The 25,125-nt window shown below is 42.8% G+C and overlaps 1 protein-coding gene across 4 annotated transcripts in view; it reads right to left on the bottom strand.

The window, feature by feature from the left end:
- STXBP5 (syntaxin binding protein 5) overlaps positions 1-25,125 on the bottom strand; it is a 374,150-nt gene that overhangs the window by 221,739 nt on the left and 127,286 nt on the right. For all 4 annotated transcript variants that reach the window (XM_055002095.1, XM_055001852.1, XM_055001931.1 and 1 more), the window contains exon 6: positions 4,340-4,403. In XM_055002095.1, coding sequence (XP_054858070.1) covers positions 4,340-4,403 — 64 coding nt within the window. The remainder of the gene's footprint in view (positions 1-4,339; positions 4,404-25,125) is intronic.

The following is a 25,125-nucleotide window of genomic DNA, read 5'->3' as shown; positions in this document are numbered from 1 at the left end:
GAGGAGAGAAAACCAGGAGCAGGCAAACCAGTAGTGGTTGTATTGGATGAGAGAACCGCAAACCCAGACTGGAGCCTCAGCAGTTCCAGTGGACCAAACAGGGATCTTTTAACCCAGTATAAGAGGGGCAAGGTAAAAATCCACAAATTTCCTCATAAGCCTATGAGTGATATTGACAGCTGAAGGATGAAGTAGCCAGATATTTTATGTTGGTGGCAAAAAATGAAGGAACTCTACTCACAGCTTTCCTTTCATGACCAGGAGAGAGGTTTAAACAATCCTTCTCTAATTTCAAACAAGGGGATGGGTGAGAGTGATTTTGTCCTCCATGAGTCCCTTACCTCTCTTTGTTAGTTCTTCCAATGGCACTCAGTGGGTCAAATTAATTGTGGGGAGTGGGGGAAGACAGCTAAGTTCTATCTAGTGGAATACTACTGCTGGAGCCCCTGGTATACACCCTGCAGCAAGTACCAGAAATAGGCTAGTCCTCTTACTGGTATACAGTCTGCTTAGCTCTCTCCCATCCTGGTTTAACTACTGGATGTATTCTCAAATTTGGTGTTGATGACATCCATGATAGTGATTCTTTATGACATAAGTAACAATGTCGAAGCCCTTTTAACAGGTTATATTTAAGGACTTCATGAGTACTTTAACAACTATGGCACTATCCGAGGTTGTACTAGGTCCAATTAATGAAAAAGACATACAAGGGATTTATTTCTCTGCACTGACCAGTGATCTGATGATTGGTTGAGGGACTGGAATTTAAGATCCTTGTCATTATTAGATCATTATTGCTTTAAAGCACAGATGGTCCTGGCTCTCTCCCACTGCAAGGGAGGGGGTCAATTAGGATGATCTACCCTCAAAGTCATATGGATCCATCTGGTTTCCAGACTACTCTGGAGTATTTGGGGGATCTAGAAATACTGATAAAGGCTTTGAACAGGCTAACCCTAATCCTGAAGAGAATCATTCCTTGGTATCCTGCCTTTTTCTCCAGAAAAGGTCTGGCCCTATGATATACAAAGGAGCTGGGAAACATGAACAGGGTTAGAATATGATGTCAATGATAGAAGACTCTAGCTGAATCAGAAAGTACATGCCATACAGTCTATTTGCAGGCCTATGAGGAATATACTTCTCCTTCAGCATTATTAGCAGAATCTCATTCAGCAAAATTGCTTATGGTGGTTCAAAGTGAAATTCTAGAAGAGAAGGATTTGATCAATTATTGTATGATTTGAGTTGCATTCTTTTAAGAAAAAGTCATCCTTGTCTGGTCCAAATTCAGCTTTGGCAGACGAGGCAAAAGAACTCACGAGTGGGACTTTGCACTCACATAGCATCTTCTTTAAACTGGTCTGCTACCTGTGCAAAACAGTTATATGTGCTTAGTTTCCATGCCACAACAGTATCTGCAAGGACTTTGAATCTCTTTGTCCTTTGGCTCAGCCTGCATCACATTTAAATCAGATCTATCAGGAATCTCTGAGTTCCTGACCTACTCTATTTTATTAGACTGACTGAAGAAAGGATGGGCTGACAAGCATGGAACTCCAGTGATGTCTAGCCAACAGAAACTCTGTGTCCTGCTTGGAATCTTATATACCAAGAGCCAAGTGGCCCCAATCTGTGGATGCTTAAATCCGTGGATCAGGGCTGCTTGAAAACAAAACAGATTATTTTAGGAACCTAAGAGGAATCCACAAGATTGCAGAAAAATCTGAAACCCCAAACAAAAACAAACTTAAACTTTAAAAAAGGAAGGCACTGTGGGTGGAGCAGGTCCATTTAATTTGAGCCACAAAGCAGAAAGACAGTAAAAAGAAATTTGGAGTACTATAGTAGAAAAATTTAACTCTAAGCCTTTAGTTTCATATTATATTTTGGCCAATTGTTGGAAAGAACATTTTAAAACTTTGTTTTCTAACCCAACTGTGGCGGACTTAAATGTTCAGCTGGCTCTACCTTCTGACACCAATGTGTGGCCTCCTGTTTCAGTTGAAGAAGTTAGAACTTTAATAATGCAAATGAAGTCAGGTAAAGCTCCTAGCCCTAACATGGTCCCCTCTGAATGATTTAAATCATATCCAACCTGGTGGGCAGAAGTTTTGGCACCAGTTTTTATGCAAGTTAATGGCACAGGCATAATGCCTAGGCACCATGTTATCATTGTGTCGATACATAAGAAAAGAGACCCTTTTAATTATTGCCTTATTACCTCTTGTCAGTTGTGGGTAAATTATATGCATCCCTGATATGTGGCAGGTTGTTAAGTTGATTAGAAAGACAGACCATCTTGGGGAAAGAACAATCTGGCTTCTGAAGGGACACCAGTGCAATCGATCACTGTCATGTTCTACAGTTTATTATTGATAAATATACCAGTAATAAGAAGGAATCATTAAGTGCAGCCTTAACGGATCTCAGAAATGCTTTTGAGGTAATACCCCGAGATAAACTTTGGGCAAAGTTGGGAAAATTATCTATGGATGAACACCTTCTGTTCCTTGTCAGCTTTATAACTATCCGACAAGCCAAGTTAAGTGTGGACCTTCAGGAGTATTGACAGATCCTGTTTGGACAGATAAATGTGTTAAGCAAAAATACATTTGGGCTCCTCTGCTATTTAATATATATATTAATAATCTTAATTCCTTTTTATTACAAGAGGATTGTCACTCACCTTATCTTGCATTGGTAAGGTTGCCAGTCCTCTTGTATGCGGATGACACCATTTTGCTCTCTAGATTCATAGTGAGCCAGTGTAAACTGGTTTATTCTCTAAATATTGCCATAGGGAAGGCTTGGTAATTAACATAGCAAAGTCTAAGGTTGTCATTTTTAGTAGAAAATAGAAAGGAAGGGATTATAAATGGATCATGGCTGGTCTGCCTGTGCAACAAGTTATTCAGTTTAAATACCTAGGAGTATTATTCACTGTTGATCTTTCATGGAGAACTCATGCGATATCAGTAATAAAAGCTGCAAACAGCATTGGGAAAGCAATCATTAGACTCTTTTATACATCAGGGGGACAATATGTACCCTCAGCACTCAGCGTAATTAACTCTAAGGTAACTGGTCATCTGTTATACATGGCTAGTGTATGGATAGAAGCTGTTATTGAGAATATTGATCAACCACTGATTAAGTTTCTTTGCAGTATACTGGGGAAGCCCTAACTGTGTGACCGATGTTGTTCTAAGAGCTGAAATGGGTGAAATCTCTTATGAAGCTATGGTATGGAGAAGGGCATTTAATTTGAAGTGAAAGATCCTTCAGTCAGATCCAGAGTTAAGTTTGCTTGTCTAATTAAATTAGACAATCATAAGAGCAACTGGGACAAATTGGTGAATTATAAGCTAATATGCCTAGAAATTTCATCAGAATGGATGGGGAGAGTAAATCCCAATGAGCTAAGACATCTAATTGAAAATTGTCTAAAACATATGGATTATAAAAGTATATCAATAAGGTCAAGAAGAGTTTGCTCAACCTTCACAGTTGGCATTCCTCTACCAGTTCGTATCCCAACATATTTTTGTGATTTAACATTTCCTAAATATAGATGTACCTTCATGTTGGCATGTCTTCATGTTTTACCATCTGCAGTGTTGTCAGGTAGATATGCTGGCATTCCAGAATATGTAATTATGACATTAACTGCATCGAACCTATTGACCACATACTATTAAGTTGCTATGAATTTTTAGACAGCAGCTGATTTTTCCCCTAATAAGTAAGGATTTTGCTTCTTCAACTGCTGAGACTTCTATGCTACTGAGCAATAAAGACACATCCCACATACAGGGTCGCTAGATTTTTGGCTGCCATTCTAAAAATACAGAAACTTTCTAAAGAAACTGCAAAAGCTTTAGTATTATGTAGGTAGCTTTTACTAATTGCCTAAACATAAACTCTCAGCAGCAGTTCGAGATCCACTGGGTCAAAAGAACAGTAATAGAAAAGAAAAAAATAATGGAGGGGGTTATAACCCCCTCCCCCCAATTTTCTGTTCAGTCAATCAAGCTACTTTCTCCCTGCCTTTATGTATGTATCTCTCTTAGATTAATATTTCTGTGTACTCCTTTGAAAAGGGGAGCTAACATTTTATACAAATATATATAAGTTTTGGAGTATCACTTGCTATAACTTTTTTTAAATTTCCAAATATGAGTCTATTTCACAAGTATTGCCAAATTTAATTCCCTTTTTACAATCTAGTATCTCAAAATGATTAATTGAAATATTTTTAATTCTAAGAAGTTATGATTCAATAAATATGTTGGTTAGTTGATTTTTCTATTTAGCTTTTTTAGCATTAACATACCTTGCCTTCATCCATTGGATTGTCGCTAATGTGGACAACAGGTCCTGGATGAGACTTGGATGACCTGAAAATAGAAACGTTATCTATTCATACGAAATAAAAATAAGTATTTACATTAACAGTAACAAGTTACTATAAAACATATACTGATATATCACAAACATGAGATTTTAATTTATTGACACTGGTTCTTTTATGAATCAAAAGCACATAGCACTGAGGAAAGAACATATCCAATAAGGGAATCTTGGCATGTCTAGAAATGAAACGGTTTATTGACTGACTGGTAATTGCAACTAATTAATTAAAGCAACCATTTCCTTGATTCAGAGCAGCTCTAAAACATATTTGTACCGAAGAAGATACCTCATATTGATTCTCAATGTGTAAAGGAACATTCAGGAACAAAGTAACACCCTTCAAAATGGAGATACATTTCTGACCCATGCAGCCAATGTCATGAACATGAGTGGAACAGACTCTGAGCATTAACTTTTTTGCACACAGCCACTGCCATGTATGGTCAGAAGACGTGTGTCAGTGTAAATGAGGCCCACTTTCCAATCTGTACTCAAATTCACACTTAAATAACCAGTGTATAAAGAAGCAACAGACACCACTACCTCTGACTCCTATACTGAAAGAGTGGGTGGCTGAGAATGTATTCCAAGTTTAAAGGAATACTCCCAGTCTGGGAAGTTGCATACACAGAGGTTAGAAAAGATCTTAGAGGTAAATAGTCTGAACAAGCATAGATATAATAGTGATAATTTGGTCAGAATACAAAAAGAAATAAATTTTTAGGGAAGTAAGTACACTCAAGCAGCTAAAACAGTATCAAGAATTCACTGCAATACTATATACTAGAAGCCCACATCCAAGTCCTTCAAGCAGCCATATGCCAAATATGTTATTTCACCCAAGAAATATTGGTCAGAGGTAAAGCAAGACAGAGCTGACTACAGCTACCTACCCATACAAAGCTAAGCCAGCTTAGGGATCTAAGTGGCTGGGCATCAAATATTCCACACACACACAAAAGAAGAAGCAAGGATTCAATAGTATTTCTGCTGCTGCACAAACATGAGTAATTTGGAGGTGGGAAAAACTGGGCACAGGCCAGGAGACATCTCCCAAACTCCAGCTAATATGATTAAGGTGTGGTCTACTCACTCTAGCCCTCTGCAAATGACCCCTCCATACATTCAGTTAACACAGAGAGAGGGTGAACTGGTATATAAATGAGCTGGCCCCAGTTCTTACCACCGTGTGATCAACAGCTTTGTGAGTATGGGTGGATAAGCATATGTGCCCAGCTTATGATCGGAAACATTTGAAAAGCAGAATCCATGTTCATAGGAAGAAAGCATGGATGCATTCATATCTTCTATATAATTATAATCATGTTAGATTTATATACCATCCTTCAAGGCACCTTAACATCCACTCAGAGCGGTTTGCAAAGTATGTTATTATTATTCCCACAACAATAATCACCCTGTGAGGTGGGTGGGGCTGAGAGAGCTCCTAGAAGCTGTGACTGACCCAAGGTCACCCAGCTGGCTTCAAGTAGAGGAGTGGGGAATCAAACCTGGTTCTCCAGATTAGAGTCCCACACTCTTAACCACTACACCAAACTGGCGCCATACTAATGAGCCAATGGCCATGCTGTGGCAAATAGGGATGCACAATCAAGAGCTGAGAAGCCAAATTTTTCCCACTCTGGATAAATCCAGCTTTCCCAAATCAAATCAGAGAATACTGGATCCAACCTGGGAACCTAGATACAGACCCACAGATAAATTCAGGGAAACCTGGGAAACATGGCTTCAATCTCTGGCTGGTTCCTTCCTGGGCTTCTGCCATTTTTTTTCCAAAAGGGGAGGAGGAAGTGAGTGGCCAACTCATGCAGGAGCTCTTCTTGTCTGCCTGGTTTCTGTGAGTGATACTGGTTCAGTCCCTTGCTTCAGTTTGGGTTGGGTGGAATTCTCTGTTTTGACATTTCTCCGGTTTGATGTTGGTCCTCTTTAATTCACATTGGTTCTTCTGTCTTCAGTTTGATTTTGGTGGAATTCTCTATTTTGACATAGTAAAGAGTCCAGTAGCACCTTTAAGACTAATTAACTTTATTGTAGCATAAGCTTTTAAGAACCACAGCTCTCTTTGTCAGATGCATGGAGAGTATGAAGAAATTGGTCATGAGGGTGGGGGGAGGGTGCAGGGAGTGAGGGCCATGTAAATGTAAATCAGTAGCAGAAGTCATGAAAGAGGTGGAGTATGCAATCCAGGATGGATGTGACCCCTCCTTCCATTGCTGAATCTGAATGGAATGGCGGAAGGCAGTTGCTTCTGGTAATGAGATAACCATCTAGAGTCTCTATTCAAGTTTGAGTCAAATTTACATATGAAGTCCAATTCAGCAGCTTCCTTAGATTATGTTTTTGAATGTTTTTCTTGAACGATGGTGATCTTTAAATCCTTGATGGAATGTCCTGGTAGACTGAAGTTTTCTCCTACTGGTTTCTGGATATTGCCATTTTTCATGTCAGATTTGTGTACATTTATTCTTTTGCACAGAGGCTGACTGGTTTGTCCTATGTACAAAGCAGGTGGGCATTAGAAATTCAAGATTGCATTCAGAAATTGTTGCACATGGCGGAAATTGACAAATTAACAAGGAAATTGAGAGAAAGAAATCCAAGGTAATTTGTGGACGATTGGGGTAAATTTTAAAAATATTTAGAAAAGAAATGGGACGTGAAAGATCAGTTGTGGTCTCTTGATTACTACTGAGAGATTTAGAAATATAAGATAAAACTTTGCCTTAAACAATAGAGGAAAGGCAACTTAAACTAGAGTTAGTTATTAGGGGAAAAGGGGTCAGAGTGCTGTTGGGAGTCAATATGGGAAAAGGGGAGGGGAAGGGGGTGGGATAACATATATTAAGAAAAGCGGTATATTTGTTGTAAAATGTTTTTGAAATGTATGTAAACCCATCCAATAAAAATTTTCTAAAAAAAAAAAAAAGCAGGTGGGCATTGTCGGCACACGAGGACATAAATCATGTTGGAGATGAAAGAAAGAAAGAAAGAAAGAAAGAAAGAAAGAAAGAAAGAAAGAAAGAAAGAAAGAAAGAAAGAAAGAAAGAAAGAAAGAAAGAAAGAAAGAAAGAAAGAAAGAAAGAAAGAAAGAAAGAAAGAAAGAAAGAGAAAGGAGATTGAACGATATTCTATTGCTACAGGAGGATATATTGCAAAAATGCAGGAATAAATATTACATTGTATGGAAATGTTCCACTGTACGGACATATCAAATTGGAGACAACGGATACCAAAGAAGGTATCCACAATTACTTATGGATAAAGAAATCATGGAAACCCATTCACACACAGGATGGAACCCATATATTAAGGGATGGATTGCTTAAAATATGGTTTCAATGCAGAAACAGATTGAGTCCACTAACCTCCCCACTAATGTCGCCAATTAATGCTCACTATGATGCAGCTACGAGAAATAGAACTGATCAGCTCAGCTATGAATCAATGATTGATAAGGAAGGAAAAGTTAACAGTTTCTCCAAAATTTTCCATCCATCTTATCATACAGGTTTTTACTTGCCCCATTTCTGTGTGGTATTCCAGTAAGTTTTTGTAGATCTTCCTCAAGAAATCCTTCAGATCTCCAGATATTAATAGTTGTGTTTTTTGATCCTTTAGTCTTGATACTGTTTGATGATATATCAGCCATGGGATGGTTTTACCTTGAGATTGGATTTCTTGCCTAGTTTTTACTTTTCCTTCCTCATTATTTCATTATTACTCCATGCTATCTTTTTCCGTTTTAGCCATAACAATTATTGGCAATATCACTACTTGTTTCTTGACCTTTAGTATAAATATAGAATACTATAAAAGATTTTAACCTATTTCTATTCCTTATATTAAACAAAAAGAAATTCTTATATTCCTTTTGCATCTCTTTACCTTGTGCTTATACTTTACTTTTCAATAAAGGTGTTAACTTTATACCAGTATTTCCAAATTATACTATGTTTTACCAATTATTTACTAAACTACCAATTATCTTACTATATAAAAGGCTAAGTGTATTCAAGACAACTCACTTCCTACCCTGGTGTGCCTCCAGAGGGCGCTGCTGTGGAGGGAAGACCAGATGAGGCAGCCAGACCTCCAGAGAGCGTGCTGTGGGGGGAAGCTGGGGCTCAAATTAGGTGAGGACCAGGTGGTAATGCCTCCCCCTGGCCTTCACCCAGCTGGGATCCTGAGGAGCAGGTGACAGTGCCTGCTCCCTGCCTTCACCCAGTTGGAATCAAGAGCAGACCAGGTGGCAATGCCCAACCCTCGCCTTCACCCTGCTGGGATCAGGAGCAAAGCAGATGGCAGTACCCATCCACCACCTTCACCCAGCTGGGATCAGGAGCAGAGCAGGTGGCAATGGGCGCCTGCCCTTCACCCAGCTAGGATCAGGAGGGGTACAAAACAAGAATTTGCCCGCGTAAACTTACTAACATTTCTAACTTTTATTAATACACGCTAATATATAACCACGTAACAGTATGTAGAAATTAATTATTGGACCGTATAAACACTTAATACCAACCCTGCTCACAGTTAGAAAACCATTTACACCGGTGCTAACATACCAGGCTCCCTCAACAATTGATAAAGTGCTTAAGTGCTCTAAGTGCTTACAATATTAATACTGCACAAACAATGTAAAGTTCAAATGCAAGTAAAGCACCATGCGAACACTAGTCCTTCCAACACCTTATAAGGTCCTGAGCACCATGTGTCCAACTCGCAGGGAAGAAACGTTGTTAGAGATTATTCACTACATATGACTGTATTGTTTCCAATAGCAAGTATTCCCTTGATATTATTTCTTCCTTAATGAATTCTCTAACGGGTTGTCTAGATCCTGGTAAGGCCTGTTTCCAAACATCTTTCTCAAAGAGTACAGACACTAGAGAAAAATACAGCAATTAACAACAATACAAAATTACAGTCCATATTACAATACAGTGATACAAAAACATAATAGCACTTACATTATTCCTTCAAAGTTTTTTTCCTCATGAGTACCCAGTACTATCTTCAGGTAGTTTTTTTAGCTTCAGTCCCTTAAACAACTGTTTGGCCTGCTCGATAGTTGATATTAGCTTTCTTCCCTTTGGTAGTAGAACTTCACGAGCAAATGGAATTCTCCAACAACATCTCTTTTTTACATAGAAGTTGCCTCAAGATGTCTAAATCTTTCCTCTTTTTCAACAGGCTTTGTGGAAGATACAGGAAGATTTGTATTTCTGACCCAGACACTTTAAGTGGATTCTCTCTCTGTTTCTTCAATATCAAGTCTCTGGTTTTCTTGTGTGTAAATTTTACCAATATGTCACATGGTTTTTTGGTCCTGGCCCCAAATCTTGAGTAGATCCTGTATATTTGATCTGTGCCTAAACAATCTTCCTCAATCTTGAAACGGTCTTGTAATAATACTCTGAATTCCTCTTCCAGATCTTTCCCCCCAAAATCTTCCTAAAAAACCAAAATCATAGGTTGGAGTTTCTATTCTGTATTTTCAGGGTTTCTAATTTCTGATCTGCTAATTCCAATTGTTGAGCTAGGGCTTCTTGATGCCGTTTAAGATATTTATATTGTTTCTTGACTGTCTCAATTTCCTGAGTATTTGTCTGTGCTGTTTTTTGAACTTCACCCAGTCCTGCAGCAAATTCTTCCTTCAAAGCTGAGATGTCCTTTATCTTAAGTATTCTGACCTTCTAATTTAATGTTTTGTTGGGTACGTTCTTCCGATTTCTTAAGCAGATATTCTATTTGGGCTGTAATAATTTTAGAATGTACTGCTAAATTCTGTTGAATTTTTCCCATAAAGTCTTGAGAATCAAACTCTTCATCGGAGTCATCTTTTTTCTTGTTCTTGTCCTTCTTCCTTGTGGTAATTTTATGAAGCCTGTGTATTCTTCTCTCTATGAATATCTCATGTAAACTTCTCATTTAGACTACAAAGGCACTTTGCTATGAGAGTTAAGGTCTTATCTCAGTTGGTCTTTGAAGATTTTAAAAATAAAAATAAAGTACAAAGAATAAAGTATTAGCTGCAGATGAAATAAGAAAATATTAATATAACATAAGAACAAGTAGAAAATAGTAGAAGGAAAAAAAAGTAATAGAAAGAAAAAAGGAGAGAAAATAGCTTAGTGGAAATTAATATTAAATTGTTAATATAATTAATCTATATATATATATTAATATATAAGATTAACTAAACTATCAGTAATCAAATTAGTAAATGATTGTTATACACTCTCCTCCCTTCAAATATTGCAATTATTCCTTTTGTTCTTTAGCCGCTAGATGGCAGCAAAGACCATACAATAGACAATTACACAGTCTTCTCTTTCCAAGTATTCCTGAAAATTTTTCACAGCTGGTTCACTTTGTTTCTCAAAACAGTGAGAGAGGGGGGGGGGAGTGCACAAAAACTAACAAAAGTGTCCTTTAAAACACACACAGAGCCAAGTTTGATATTTTTCAATTTGCTGCCTTTTTCTGAAATATCACACAGTTCAGTGCTGACGGTTAAAAATCCGAAATGGAGTACCTAACAGCCAGGAAAAAGCAAGATGATGCAGTTATACTATGCTGTCACTTATTGATATCCTCTCAATTCATACAAGCCTTAGAAGCCTTCAAATTAAGTACAGGATTTCATATCTTCTGGTCTCTTCCATGTATCATTTCTTTATCTCCCCCTCACAGTACATTCCTCCGTCTCTCCCACCCGTAGACAGAAGTAACAAGCAAAGAGGGGGGGGGGGATTGTAGCTCTCTATTACGGATTTCTCTTCTGCTTATTCAACACCTTTGTAGCAAAAATAAATGCTTCTCAAAAAAATAATCTTCATGGAAAATGGGGGAGGGTGGGGAAGGAGTAGAAATAGGAAAGTAAACTGTTTGGGAGCCGAGCTTATGGCTATTCCTAGCCTTCTCAACTTACTCAGTCCAGCTGTTATCAAGCCAAATGGGGATCCCACTCACTCCTCCATCTCCCCTCTTCGGCTACCATCCAATAGCTCTTCTCTTGAAGAGGTTAGGGAAATAAATACTCCCCCAGAGTTATAAATAAACTCCACTGGAAGGTTGAAAACCGAGGAAGTATTAAAACTCCATCATTCCGATCAGCATCTTCCCAGAAATCACCATACCCAATCTGTTTCTATGAGCATTAACTGAATGAGCAGACAGGCGTATATAGAGGTTTTTGTCTTGGAAGTGACCAGAAAGTGCTTATTAGTTCAATATGACATGAAGAAAGGAACTGGTCACAACTTCAAGACGTGTGTGTGTGCGTCTGTGCACGTGTGCAAGAGAGAGAGAGAGAGAGAGAGAGAGAGAGAGAGAGAGAAGCACCAAAATGAAGGTTTTTTGACAACAGAGCAGCATTCAGACAGGTGAAACTACATCAGAAACTAAGATTTGCTGCCTCATCTGCTTTGAAAAAAGATAGACCACAAAGTTAAGTAATGGTTTACCGTATGTTCAGCCATGATTTGGACAGCAGTACACCACACAACTAGACTAAGAGTTGGGTCCAGAGACCAAGTTTGGTCCAAGAGTCTTTTGCGATCTACTAAATAGCTATCTACAAAGCAGCTGGGAGGACAGGAGAATGAGTGGCACAAGGGATTCAAACATCACAAATCCAAAGCAAGTATCTAGTTGCTGTGCAACCTGTTGCCTTACTAAAAGACCCAAGTGGTTGCTACCTTAACAAGTTGTTTAGAATACATTCTGACATCTTCTGTTACAAACAAGGTTTGAACATCTAAGACTATATCCACTGCTGACTAATCAAACACCTTCTCCATTTCCAAATCAGACAATGTAATACACTCTCTATGAACAGGGAGAGAGGCATAATCAGTTGTTTTGGTGCTAGCAGTTCAAGATTAATCACTGGGGAGGCAACAAAGGAAGCATTGCCTCAGCCAACAAAAGCGCAACCCTCAGAGAATGGTACAGAGTGATTATAAGTGAACTGTGCATAGAGGGTGGAATTTAAGCAGGTATCAGAGCTGGAGGTAGAACCTGTGACAGCATTTAAGAAGAATGTGTAAGGAGTACTTGCCTTCATGACAGCTTTTGTCCACTCAGTAGTATGGATAACAACTAGGAAAGACTGGGCAATAATGGTATTATTAATGCTCTTGACTTTAGTACTAAGACTCTAGTTGTTGCAACTGTGATCAGGATTATGGTGAGGACCTAATGGAATATTCTTGGTACTGACTGTCAGAAGGGAATAATTGTCTCCATGATGATGGGGTAAGTTTTGATAGTCAGGGATGAGTTTTAAATGAGGCCTCAAATTGCCTTTCAGAGGTATGCCAGTGAATGGAAAATTCCTCAGGTATAAAAGGTGTCTGAGGGATGTGCAGCATATGAGAAAATGTTTCAAAGATAAGCTCAGGTTAAAGAGTTTCAGAACTGCTGGAGTCAATTATACAAAAGAAAGCAGGATGGTTGGGAGCAGAGCCATCTTTGGATGCTTGTTCCTTTCTTCTTTAACAGTGCTGGAATATAAGTCTTCATTTTGCAAGCTTTTACTGACTGAGAGCTGTTCCATTGGGATGGAAGATAGAACATAGAAAGTACAGTCTTGACTAATCAGGACTAGAGATGGGTACGAACAGAAAAAACCCGAACATGATGTACATTGTTCGTTGCCATCCATGAACAGGGAATCATAAACAACCACGAACACGGCCCTGTTCACGAACATGTTCATGGTTGGCTGTTCACGGGGGCCAGCAGGCTCTCCTCCAGCCATCATCCAAGTATGGTCAAAATCCCTACTGCACCACTATCAGAAACCTGAACTGAGCAGGCACCACCAAAAGGCACCAATAATAAACAATAGCTTGGCCCCAGAGCCTGGCAGCATCCCTGGAACTTGAAAGGGTAGATCCTTACCACACCACTCCCAGAAACCTTACCAGAGCAGGCAGCAGGAAAGGTACCAATAATAAAGAATAGCTTGGCCCGAGCCTGGCAGCAGCCATGGAACTTGAAGGGGTAGATCCCTATCCCACCACACACAAAAAGAATTCAAGTTCCAATGCATTCTCTCTATCAAAATTCCAACAACAACTTTCTCCCTCTCCACTGTCTGCAAACTAAGCCAAAGCTGGGAGCCCCCCTCCCCCTGCTCTTTGCTCCCTTGTAACAAATTTGGAGCTACACACATGAAAGGAAGACCTGCCTATCAAGCCCCCCTGCACTCACCAGCTGGTGCGACATCCCCGGGGAGCCGGAGCGACAGGGAGGCATGGCAGTGGAACAGCGGGTCAGCAAAAACGCCCACGGAACAGCTGAGTGGGGTGTCGCAGCCGCCAGTTAGAATCATAGAATCATAAAGTTGGAAGGGGCCATACAGACCATCTAGTCCAACCCCCTGCCCAGTGCAGGATCAGCCTAAAGCATCTCTAACAAGTATTCATCCAGCTTCTTCTTGAAAACTGCCAGTGAAGGGGAGCTCACCCCCCCCTAGGCAGCTGATTCCACTTTTGAACTACTCTGACCGTGAAAAAGTTTTTCCTAATATCCAGCCGGTACCTTTGCGCATGTAGTTTTAGTCCATTGCTTCGCGTCCTACCCTCTGCTGCCAACTGGAACAGCTCTTTGCCCTCCTTCAAATGACAGCCTTTCAAATATTTAAAGAGAGCAATCATGTCCCCCCTCAACCTCCTCTTCTACAAACGAAACATTCCCAAGGCCCTCAGCCTTTCCTCATAGGGTTCAGTCTCCAGACCCCTGATCATTCTTGTTGCTCCCCTCTGTACCCTCTCGATTTTGTCCACATCCTTTTTAAAGTGAGGCCTCCAGAACTGCACACAATACTCCAGGTGTGGCCTGACCAAGGCAGTATAGAGAGGGGCTATGACCTCCTGCGATTTCGACGCTATGGCCCCTTTGATACAACCCAGGATTGAATTAGCCTTTTTTGCCACCGCATCACACTGACTGCTCATATTCAGTTTACAGTCCACTCTTACCCCAAGATCCCTTTCACGTATACTACTGCCCAGAAGTGTATCCCCCATCCAGTATTTGTGCTTCTCATTTTTGTGGCCCAGATGTAATACTGTGCACTTGTCTTTGTTGAATTGCATCCTATTCACAGCTGCCCACTTCTCCAGAGTATTCAGGTCTTGTTGAATTTTAATTCTATCTTCTTGGGTGTTTGCTACCGCTCCCAATTTGGTATCATCAGCAAATTTAATGAGCAGCCCTCCCACTCCTTCATTCAGATCATTGATAAAAATATTGAAAAGTACCAGGCCCAAAACCGAGCCCTGCGGCACCCCACTGGACACCTCCCTCCAATCTGATGAAACGCCGTTGACCACCACTCTTTGAGTGCGGTCCTCCAACCAGTTCCCTATCCACCGAACTGTCCTATAGTCCACTCCACAGTCTTTGGTTAGAAAAAATATGGGACCACTATATACAAGAAAAAATACATGACGAATTATACACTCCACAGTCTTCCAGTTTGCCCATCAGAATGTCATGGGGAATGTCAGGGCTTGCCGCCGCTGCCGCTGGGCGTGGCATTGGGCGGTCTGCTCCTGACGTCATAGGGGGGCCAGGGATGCTGCAGGACCCTGCTCTGTGAAAGGAGGGGCGGTATACCTCACCCAGACTCCCTCTCAGTCCACTCGCTGGCCTGCTCAACCTGGCCTGCTTGCCCCCTGGGCCCTTCTTCATCCCCTCCTTCCAGAACTCTCCTCCAAACCTCCACTCTTGCATTGCACCACTCTCACTCCACATTATCACTCCTTACTCCCATCCACCACCACAGGGCTCTTCCCAGCCAGCTTTTATAGGGCTTCCTTCTACTGCCCCACCCCTCTTCCAGCCCAGTCTTGGGCTGCACCAAGCAGTTGCAGCTGGGGTAGCTGATCTGGCCCCACTGACCAGCACCAGCTGTGCCTTGTTCCCTGGCTGCCCAGCCTCCCTGCCTTGGCTGATTGCTGAAGGCCTGTCCAGCTGCAGTCCCCTGGCTAGCAGCTCGGCCTCCCTGGCTGAGCTGATGGCTGAAGGTGGGTCCAGCTGCGGCTCCTTGGCTGGTTGCCCAGGGCTTCCTGCAGAGTGCCTCCAATAGCCCCACCTGGAGTGGCTTGGCTTTTGGCAACTCCTGGGCCAGGCTACTATTTTCTAGCTGGGGCGTGGCTTTGGGCTGTTGGGGCTGCTGCTGCTTCTCCTCCTTAGGTAAGGTCTTTGGGTGGGTGACTGCTGGGCCCCCAATCCCTCTGCCCTTGCCCCCTTCTGCCTTGCTTAGTCCCCTTTCCTTCCCCAGGGGAGTGGGACTCGCTGGCTTCTCTCTGTCTCCCCCTGACTCCTGAAGCCCTGGGCCTTTGCCTCTTGCCCCTGGCGCTGGCAGGTTCTGGCTCCATTTGCCCGTGGGAGGGGATGACCTGCTGTCCCCAGGCTGCCCCCTCTGCTTGCCAGTCAGACCGGTTGACCTACTGCCTGCTGGCTGACCGGTTGACCTGCTGGCTGCTGGCTGCCCCCTCTGTTTGCCCGTCAGCCCGGTTGACCTGCTGTTCCCTCTTGTCAAGTCTGGGGGCTGGGGCTCAGACCCCGGACAGGGAACCTTATCAAAAGCTTTACTGAAATCCAGATAAATCACGTCAACAGAGTTCCCCCGATCCAGTAAGCTGGTCACTCGATCAAAGAAGGAAACCAGGTTGGTCTGGCAAGATCTGTTAGGAACAAAACCATGTTGACTTCCCCGGATCACTGAGTGGTCCTTCAGATGCTTACAGATTGATCCCTTTAAAATCTGCTCTAATATCTTCCCAGCAACAGAAGTCAGACTGACCGGCCTGTAGTTTCCCGGGTCATCCTTCTTCCCTTTCTTAAAGATTGGGATAACATTTGCTCTTCTCCAATCTTGTGGCACATCCCCAGTCCTCCAGGAGGCCTTGAAGATGATGGACAGAGGTTCTGCAAGTTCTCTAGAAAGTTCTTTCAGCACTCTTGGGTGCACCCCATCCGGCCCAGGGGATTTGTATTCATCCAGTGCAGCCAGATGCCTCTCCACAACCTCTCTGTCAATGTCAATTAACCACTCAGGTGTCCTGTCACATTTTCTACTATCTCTAGATGTGCCCGAGTTCTTCAGGGAGAAAACAGAGGCAAAAAAGTCATTAAGCCTGTCTGCTTTTTCTCTGTCCTGCATCAGAGTTTCTCCATCTACTCCCAACAGCGGTCCAATTGCCTCTTTTATCTTGCATTTACTTCTCACATATCTGTAGAAATTTTTCTTATTGTAGCGAGCCCTCCTGGCCAGACCCAGCTCGTACTGAGCTTTGGCCTCTTTGATGGCTGACCTGCAGTACCTAGTAACCCTCATATACTCCTCTTTAGAGGTCTGTCCTTCTCTCCATTTCCTGAACATTTCCTTTTTCTCCCTTAGCTTATTCTGGAGCTCTCTGTGCATCTACAACGGTTTCTTGGAGCCCTTACCATTTTTCCGTCTTGCTGGGACAGTGAGGGCTTGAGCTTGCAAAAGCTCGTGTTTGAGAAGGGCCCACCCTTCACTTGCTCCTTTCCCTTCCAGCACATTCCCCCACGGAATGACTCTCATCAAGCCTCTGAGTTCGTCGAAGTTGGCCCTACGAAAATCTAACCTACGAGTCTGGCTATGAACTTCCTTGGCTCCCCACAGCAACTGGAATTCAAGGAGGACATGGTCACTTCCCCCTAAGGTCCCCACCACCTTAATCTCATCTACCAATTCTTCCCTGTTGGTTAATATCAAGTCTAGTATGGCCGAGCCCCTTGTAGCTTCCTTCACCTTTTGAAAAAGGAAGTTATCGGCCAGGCAGGTCAGGAAATTGCGTGATTCATGACGCTTTGCTGAGCCTGTCTCCCAGCACACATCGGGGAAGTTGAAGTCACCCATAATTACAAGGTTCTGATGTCTGGATACTCTGCCAATCTGTTCAAAGAGGGCAGCATCCATTTCTTCTCGCTGGTCAGGTGGTCTGTAGCAGACTCCAACAATAATACCCTTTGTCCTTCCTCCCCTTATTTCTACCCATATACTTTCCACCGGGCTGTCCGCCCCATTCTCCATAACTTCTTGACAATCAAGCCCTCTCCTCACATACAACGCCATTCCACCTCCTCTCCTACCCTTCCAGTTTTTCTTGAACAACTCATACCCATCCACTAGCATATTCCAGTCATGGGAATCATCCCACCAAGTCTCAGTAATTCCTACTATATCATAGCCCTCTGTTTGCAATAGAAGCTCAAGCTCTTCTTTCTTATTGCCCATACTTTGGGCATTGGTATATAGACGCTTGTAGCCTTGTACCTTTGTTTGACCTTTCCTATGCAGGTGGGTCCCCACTGTGTTCACTTCATCATTGAAGTCGCCATGTCGATTGTCCCCTGCCCCTTGCGGCATCAGTTTAAAGCTCTCCTGATGAAGTTCTCCAGGTTTGTTCCAAATGTTTTCTTCCCTGCCCTTGAGAGGTGAAGCCCATCATGTGCTAGAAGGCCTTCTCTAAGAAAACCTATCCCATGGTCCCAGAACACAAAGCGCTCCTGCCGGCACCACCATCTCAGCCAGTGATTCACCTCAAGTATGGTCCGCTCCCTGCGTGCTCCTCTTCCTGTGACTGGAAGGATAGAAGAGAATACCACCTGAGCCCCCAATGTCTTCAACTGCCTTCCAAGGGCTTCATAATCCTCTTTAATTCTTGCAACAGTATTCGAAGCCGTGTTGTTTGTTTCCACATGAATCAGCACAAACGGGTACTTATCAGGAGGCTTGATGAGTTTTGGCAGCTGGTCGGTAATATCCTGAATTCTGGTTCCCGGAAAGCAACACATCTCTCGGAATAGGGGATCTGGCCCAGAGACATGGCGTTCCATACCCCTGAGCAAGGAGTCCCCGACAACTACCACCTTCCATTTTTTTCCACTTCCATGTGGCCCCATGTCTTCTGCACTCCCTCTTCCAGATCTTTGCGGTTCTCCTTCCACTGTCACCATCTCTAGCACTTCAAAGCGATTCTTGAGCTCAAGTGGACCAGAGCATCTTCTTCGTTGATGCCTTCGGGTTTGTACTGTAGATTTGAGAGGAGGCTCAGAAGGGATATCGACTCTTTCTCCTCCTCCTTGGCTTTCCTCTTCTTGGCTGTGCGGAGCCCCCAGGCTGTTGTCAATAAAATCCTCTCCCTCCTTGATTTCCTGAAGGGTGGTGATCCTCTCCTCCAGGTTCTTAACCTTTTCTTCCAAAACTCTGTCTTCTCTTCTGGGAGGAAAACAAACATGGCACACTCCATGCAGGTGACTGCGAAGGGGGCTTCAGTAGACATGATTGCCTTCCAAATATACCTAGAGTACTAGCAGAACCAGTATACTAGCAGAGTTTCAGGTCCCCCAGGCTAAGAGCCCCAGGGCAAGAGCCCTTTGGCACTCGCCCTTCGGCTCGCGCCAAAGGCTCATGCCTCTGGTGAGGAGGAGCCTTTTGTTTCAAAAGGTGCCTTCCTGCCTAGCCCAGCAGGGCCCCAGGACACTAGGGGGCGGGGCTTGTAACCAAGAGCAACAGCAACCAGCAGCAAACAACAGCAATTCACTCAGCCCCAACAGCCTCACACAGAACTTAACCAGGACCACTCTCTAGCAAGCTACACAGAACCCACTCACCCTCAGCTTCTCACACAGTAGCTAGGAAAGGCAAAAGGCAGAAAGACAAGAAACCCTTACCTTCTAAGCTTCAGCTCTCCACCATGTGCTCTTGCCTCAGCCCAGGTGCTTCTGCTCTAAGGATCGTTCCTGAGGATCGTCTACATTACACCTTATTTTGTCCCATGTATACAGAGGTTAGAGCTAAGTTTCTTGCTAACTTGTTAGTGGGGCGTAACTTTACCTCTGATGTTGACAAATTAGTTTTTTTGTTGTCTGATACTGATTCATTTGTCACTAGCAGAGTATCCCTGTTTGCCTTAGTTGCAAAAAATATTAGGGCCAAGATTGTTTCCTCAGAAACCTAACTTTTCTCATAACTATCTGGTATTTATTAAGGTCCCATTTTAATTGTGTTTTTATTATTTTAATAACTGTATTTTATGCTTGTAAGATAGATTTTCATTTTTACTGTTTTTTAACTTTGTATTGTGATGGCCTTTGGCCATATACAATTAACCTACTGCTGCTGCACTCAGCCCTGTTTCCAAAGCAGAGCCCAAAGCAATTTCATCTTGCTTTTAAAATAAATTTTGGACAATAGATTCAAGAGTCTACCATACACTGCTCACCAAAGCACAAAAGGTAACAACTGTGACCACTGGTATAGAGGAGCTTTCTGTTACACAGACAATAGCACCTGAATGCTATTTTCTACTCCGTAAGTGCTGAAATACCAGCAACAGAGGAGAATGAAGTATATATAGAATTATATATACTTCATTTGAATTATATTCAAAATATAGCTACATGCAACTTATTCAAATCTTGATTTTTGACTTTAAAAAAAAAAAACATAAAAAGTTCCTAAAAACTGCTGTAACACAGCAAACTAGCTCCCGAAGTACAAAGTATCTGTTTGGAATACAGTAAGACAGAAATAAATGGGAATGTTCATTCTTAATAAGGGAGATCCAAGGTTGCTCTACAATTACTAAGACAGCTTTTGTATTCAGGAATGTATTTCACATTTTCGATTGCAAGAAACTGCAATAACATCTAAAAAATAGGTTTTTCGAAACCATTGTCCATGTTTTTGCTGCTTCTATTTATAAACAGTAGTAATGCAGTGTGTATGATGCTGCTATCTGATGCATTTGGAAGTCACAAATGCAAAATGTGGCAGCCCATTGTAACTGGGACAAAACACTAACATCTTTTAAAAATGTAAAATAATAATTCACTTTTCTTCTATATACAATGTTCAATAGCATATATTTAACCCATAAAACAAAGCAGAAGTCATATACCAGTATCATTATATCTAATTCTCAATACAGCTCCATCTGTGGATATTTAAATCCAGAGACTGGGGCAATGTAAGAATACCGAACTTCCTACAAGTAGACAGATCATCCTTCAAATCTAAGAAAATCCCCAAGTTTACAAAAAACCCTGAAATCTTGAAAAAACCTCACACACATCATGGGATTAACCTCCCACCTAAATATTAGAAGCAACATCGACGATTTAAGAAACAAATGTCCACAGGGGCTGTTCATTGGCATCTATTGCATTACTGCCAGCCTTTCAGCCTTGATTTCTGTGAGTAAAAGGCAGGGAGAGGGACCAGGCTCACTTTAGCCTTTGTGGGAGAACTCATTGAGGCCAGGCCTAGCAGCAACCACTGGGTGACTTGATACCACCTGCATGACTCTCCCAGGCACGGTGCTTGCTAGTATTCAACAGCCCCCTGTCATGTATGCACCCATCCATGCCGTTTATGTGTTCTCTGATGTTCTGATCGCATGCCATGTTAATACTGTTCTAAGTTGCATTGTATTCATATAAGTTCATACCAGAGTTAGCCTGTCTAAAACTGAAAGTGCCTTGCGGACAAATTGTTTGCCCCATTTTGAAGTAATTAGAAAGAGTAAGATAGAGTACAGACTATCAAAATGATGATGATTATTATTATTGAAGAAGATAAGTTAAGAGTGTTATACTTTTACCCATTTGGGAAGGGAATTAGAGATAGCACTATGTTACTATAGATAAGCTTAGAAGAGTTTGAAAGTATATTACAATAAGCATAATAAGTTTGAAATGAGTAGAGGGAGAGTAGAAAAGGGGTTGGAAAACTGTTGGAAGTTAACAAAAGGGGGGGAAAGGGAGGGGGTTAGAATTGGAAAATTTAAGGGAATGTGATTGTAATAAATTTTATATGTGTCTAATCCAATAAAAAATTTTATAAAAAAAAAAAACCGAAAGTGCCTTGCTTGTTAACGCTTTTCACAAAGACACGTACTCAGCATGTTATCTTTAAACTGTAGGCTGTCTGTTGACCTTGCAGCTGCAAAACAAGAATGTAACCATTTCACAGGGGAGAGGAAGAGACTTCGATTCCTTTGTAATCTTGCCTAGACAAAGCTATTGTGTTCTCATGTAACTTCTTAGGTTTTCGTGCCTAAATGCAAACTGTTCAAGGGAAGGGGGGGGGGAGATGCTCCCTATATCAATACTGCTTTTGCCTGTATAATCATTCCTGCCAACTTTTCCATCTATGGATGTACTCATGAACTTGATGGATTTCTAAATAAAAGTCTTTCAACCAATGCACTGGAGTGATTACTATGAGGGGCTTGGGGGTCTATCTGCCATGGACTGCCATTCCTAGAACTGACATTTTGGCAGGAATCCCCTTTTTCCCTCTGTACCTGATACCTCTGGAGGTTGGCTACCGGCACAATGTTGTTGGGCGCTGAACCCGGGGATCATGGAGCCAGAGGGGCAACCTACCCTTCCAGCCCCCTTCCTGAGGGAACTGGGAACTATTCCTAAGGCGGGGGGTACCCACCTACCATGGACTCTAAGTACTCCCCGAAAATGGGCACCCCATCCACGGGAGAAAAAATTGAGGTGGAAGGGAGCCCTGTTTGGACGCTGCCCCAATGAAACAGGAGCTTCAAGCATCTCGCTGGAACCTCAGCTACCCTCAATTCCAGAAGACGAGTCGGAGGTAGGACCCATTAATGGATTATCGTTCATGACCCCACAGGAAACCTTGGCGAGGTGGCCGGGGGAAAGAAAAAGCCTGGAGGACACCAGCCAAAACTGGAGTACATCACACGGGTTTGAGATGGCTGACTTAATCAAAAGTGGATCAGAACTGTGGTGGAAAAATGAGCTCGAAAACTATGTCAGTTTCCCACTAAGGAGAGACAGTTACCTGCTCTGGGGACTTGAACCCCCCCTGACATACCCTTAATGGGGGGGAGAACCTGAGATTGGGCGACGAGAATGTGAGCAATGGAGGAATATTTGCTAAGGGAGCTTGTTTCTTGCTTGAGACTCACCAGAACCAGAGGACAGGACAGATCTCCGAGGAATGGGAAAAGACCCTTTGGTCGACCTCCAAGAACAACTACAAGGGATGAGATATAACAGGTCTCACAAGAGGTTGGATAAGGCCACTACAGGTGCACAGAGGGGGTTACCCCGTGAGAGTACGGCACCCCCTCACCAAATCAACCTCGAAGAGTGGCTGCTTGCTGAAGTGGAGATGAGATTACAAATTGCTTATGGCTCGGCTTCACCCGAGGAGCTGCCGGGGCCACAACCTTCTCCGCACCAAGTGACGGCTGGAGCTGTACCAGGAGTGATGGCGCTCGTAACCAGCGGGTTGGGAGCGGAGGAAGGGAGGGTAACAAGACCTCCTGCAATAGAACAACTTCTACAGACAACCGCAGCATTACAACCTACCCCACCTCAGGGGACGGGGATAAACTGGGTCCCAAAGGGGATAAGATTACAACCAAGTCACCCACACATGGGGGAACCTACGGTACAACCTCCTTACGAAACACTGGGGGGGTCAGGCACTGTACCAGCCACCTCCCCTCTTTCTGTCACTAGCAACCCTTTGCCTTACAGGGACTATGTAACAAACCAGATACTCCCAGGGCTACCAAGGGTTCAAGTGCTACAGCCCCTCCCCATGGTCCCAATCCCAAGGCAAGTGACAGCTCCTGGAACTGGGGCTCTTGCAATGGGACCACCGCAAGGGTGGTGCAACCTAGAAGCCAGATTTGATGGAATCCTAGAGAACTTGGGGGTTTTCATTGTTCGCCATGGAATTTTTTCAGGACTGCGGACACTTGTTCCCAAATGAACATAGCAGGGTGAGCCACTTAGGGTCCCAATTAGGGGGGCCCGCAGCTGCATGATATCCTCTATGAGATGGGAGTGCCCGAATTACACAGCTTAAATGCATTTGTGTATGCCTTGAGAGCCCAATTCGAAGATCCTCTTGGAACGAATCCCAGTGCTAAACTGAACTGGACTATTGAATGCCAGGAGGCGTCTGATCATTTGAAACAACTGTTTACCTCGGAGCCAGTGTTACAACGCCCAGACAAAAACAAGAAATTTGTGGTGCAAGTTGACGCGTCTGATGTTGCGGCCAGGGGTGTGTGTGTTTCTGCAAATTAATGAGGAGGGGAAATTGCATCCCTGTGCATATGTGTCCAAAAAATTATCCAAAACCGAGCACAATTGGACTGTGTAGGAGAAAAAAGCTTTTGTGGTAAAATTAGCACTTACAACTTGGAGGCACTGGTTGGAGGGGGCCCAGAATGCCGTTTGAAGTGTGGACTGATCATAAAAACTTAGAAGCCTTGCACACAACCCGCAAATTAGGGGCCAAGCAGTTAAGGTGGGCTGAATTCTTTTCCAAGTTCAACTTTACACTGAAGCACCTTCCTGGCAAATCAAACTTTCTGGCTGATGCGCTCTCGTGCATGCCTCAACATGACAGCCAAAGGGACGAAGTGATTGATACAATGTTCTCACTATCCCAGTTGGGAGGGGCGGTAACTACACATAGCCAGGCTTCAAAAAAGCAAAACAGCCAACAGCCTAATCTCTCTGAGTGGGGAGAGAGAGTGAAGACAGAGGTGGAAAAGGAGGGAGAGAGCATACCCAAAGACAATCTGAAAAAAGGGGAAGATGGCAACTGGTACAAAGCAGATAAATTATACATCCCAGCCAGCCTAAGAGGAGAAGTGCTGAAACAATGTCTTGATTCCAAACTGGCTGGGCATTTTGGATATCCAAAAACTCTGCACTTAGTACAAAGACAATTTTGGTGGCCAACCATGAGAAAAGACATTTCTCAATATGTATCTTTAATGGACTTTATCACTGATCTTCCCCCCTCCAAGGGTTGTACTATAATCCTAATGGTGGTGGATTTGTTTTCTAAACAAGCTCACTTTATTCCATGTGCAACTATTCCTACAGCGAAGAAGCTGGCCAGCCTCTTCATGCAACACGTGGTATGGCTTCACTCATTTCCAAATAAGGTAATTTCTGACAGGAATACAATTCGTTGCCAACTTCTAGCAAGAGCTTCTCAAATTAGCAGGGATTGAACAAGGTCTCGGCTCCGCCTATCATCCACAGACAGATGGACAATCAGAACAAACTAATCAAGTATTGGAACAGTTTTTAAGATGTTATATCAGTTATCAACAAAATAACTGAACAGACTTGCCGCCTTTCGCGGAATACGTGTACAATGAGATACACAGTTCCATGGGTGCATCCCCTTTTAAAATAACCCAAGGCTATGAAGGAACAGCAATGCCTTTTGTTACAACCCCTGGCCTTTTCAGTTCTAAGAATGGCAGTCCATGGCAGATAGACCCCCAAGCTCCTCACAGCAAGCACTTCAGTGCATTGGTTGAAAGACTTTTATTTAGAGATCCATCAAGTTCATGGGTAAATCCATAGATGGGAAAGTTGGCAGGAATGATTATACCCTACGAAACTCAGTATGAAATAGTAGTTAGAATTTCAGACAAGGATCTGACAGATCCAGGTTCAGACCCTCACTCTGTCATGGAAGCTCACTGATTGACCTTGGGCCATTTACATGTTCTCAGTCTAACCCATTTCACACGGGGGTTGTGAGGATAAAACAGAGGACAGGAGAACACAGTATGCTGCTTCAGGTACTCATTGAGGAGAAAGGTGGAA

This window comes from Eublepharis macularius, chromosome 1 (assembly GCF_028583425.1).
Source record: "Eublepharis macularius isolate TG4126 chromosome 1, MPM_Emac_v1.0, whole genome shotgun sequence".
Classification (NCBI taxonomy): Eukaryota; Metazoa; Chordata; class Lepidosauria; order Squamata; family Eublepharidae; genus Eublepharis; species Eublepharis macularius.
This window is presented reverse-complemented; position numbering and strand designations above follow the sequence as displayed.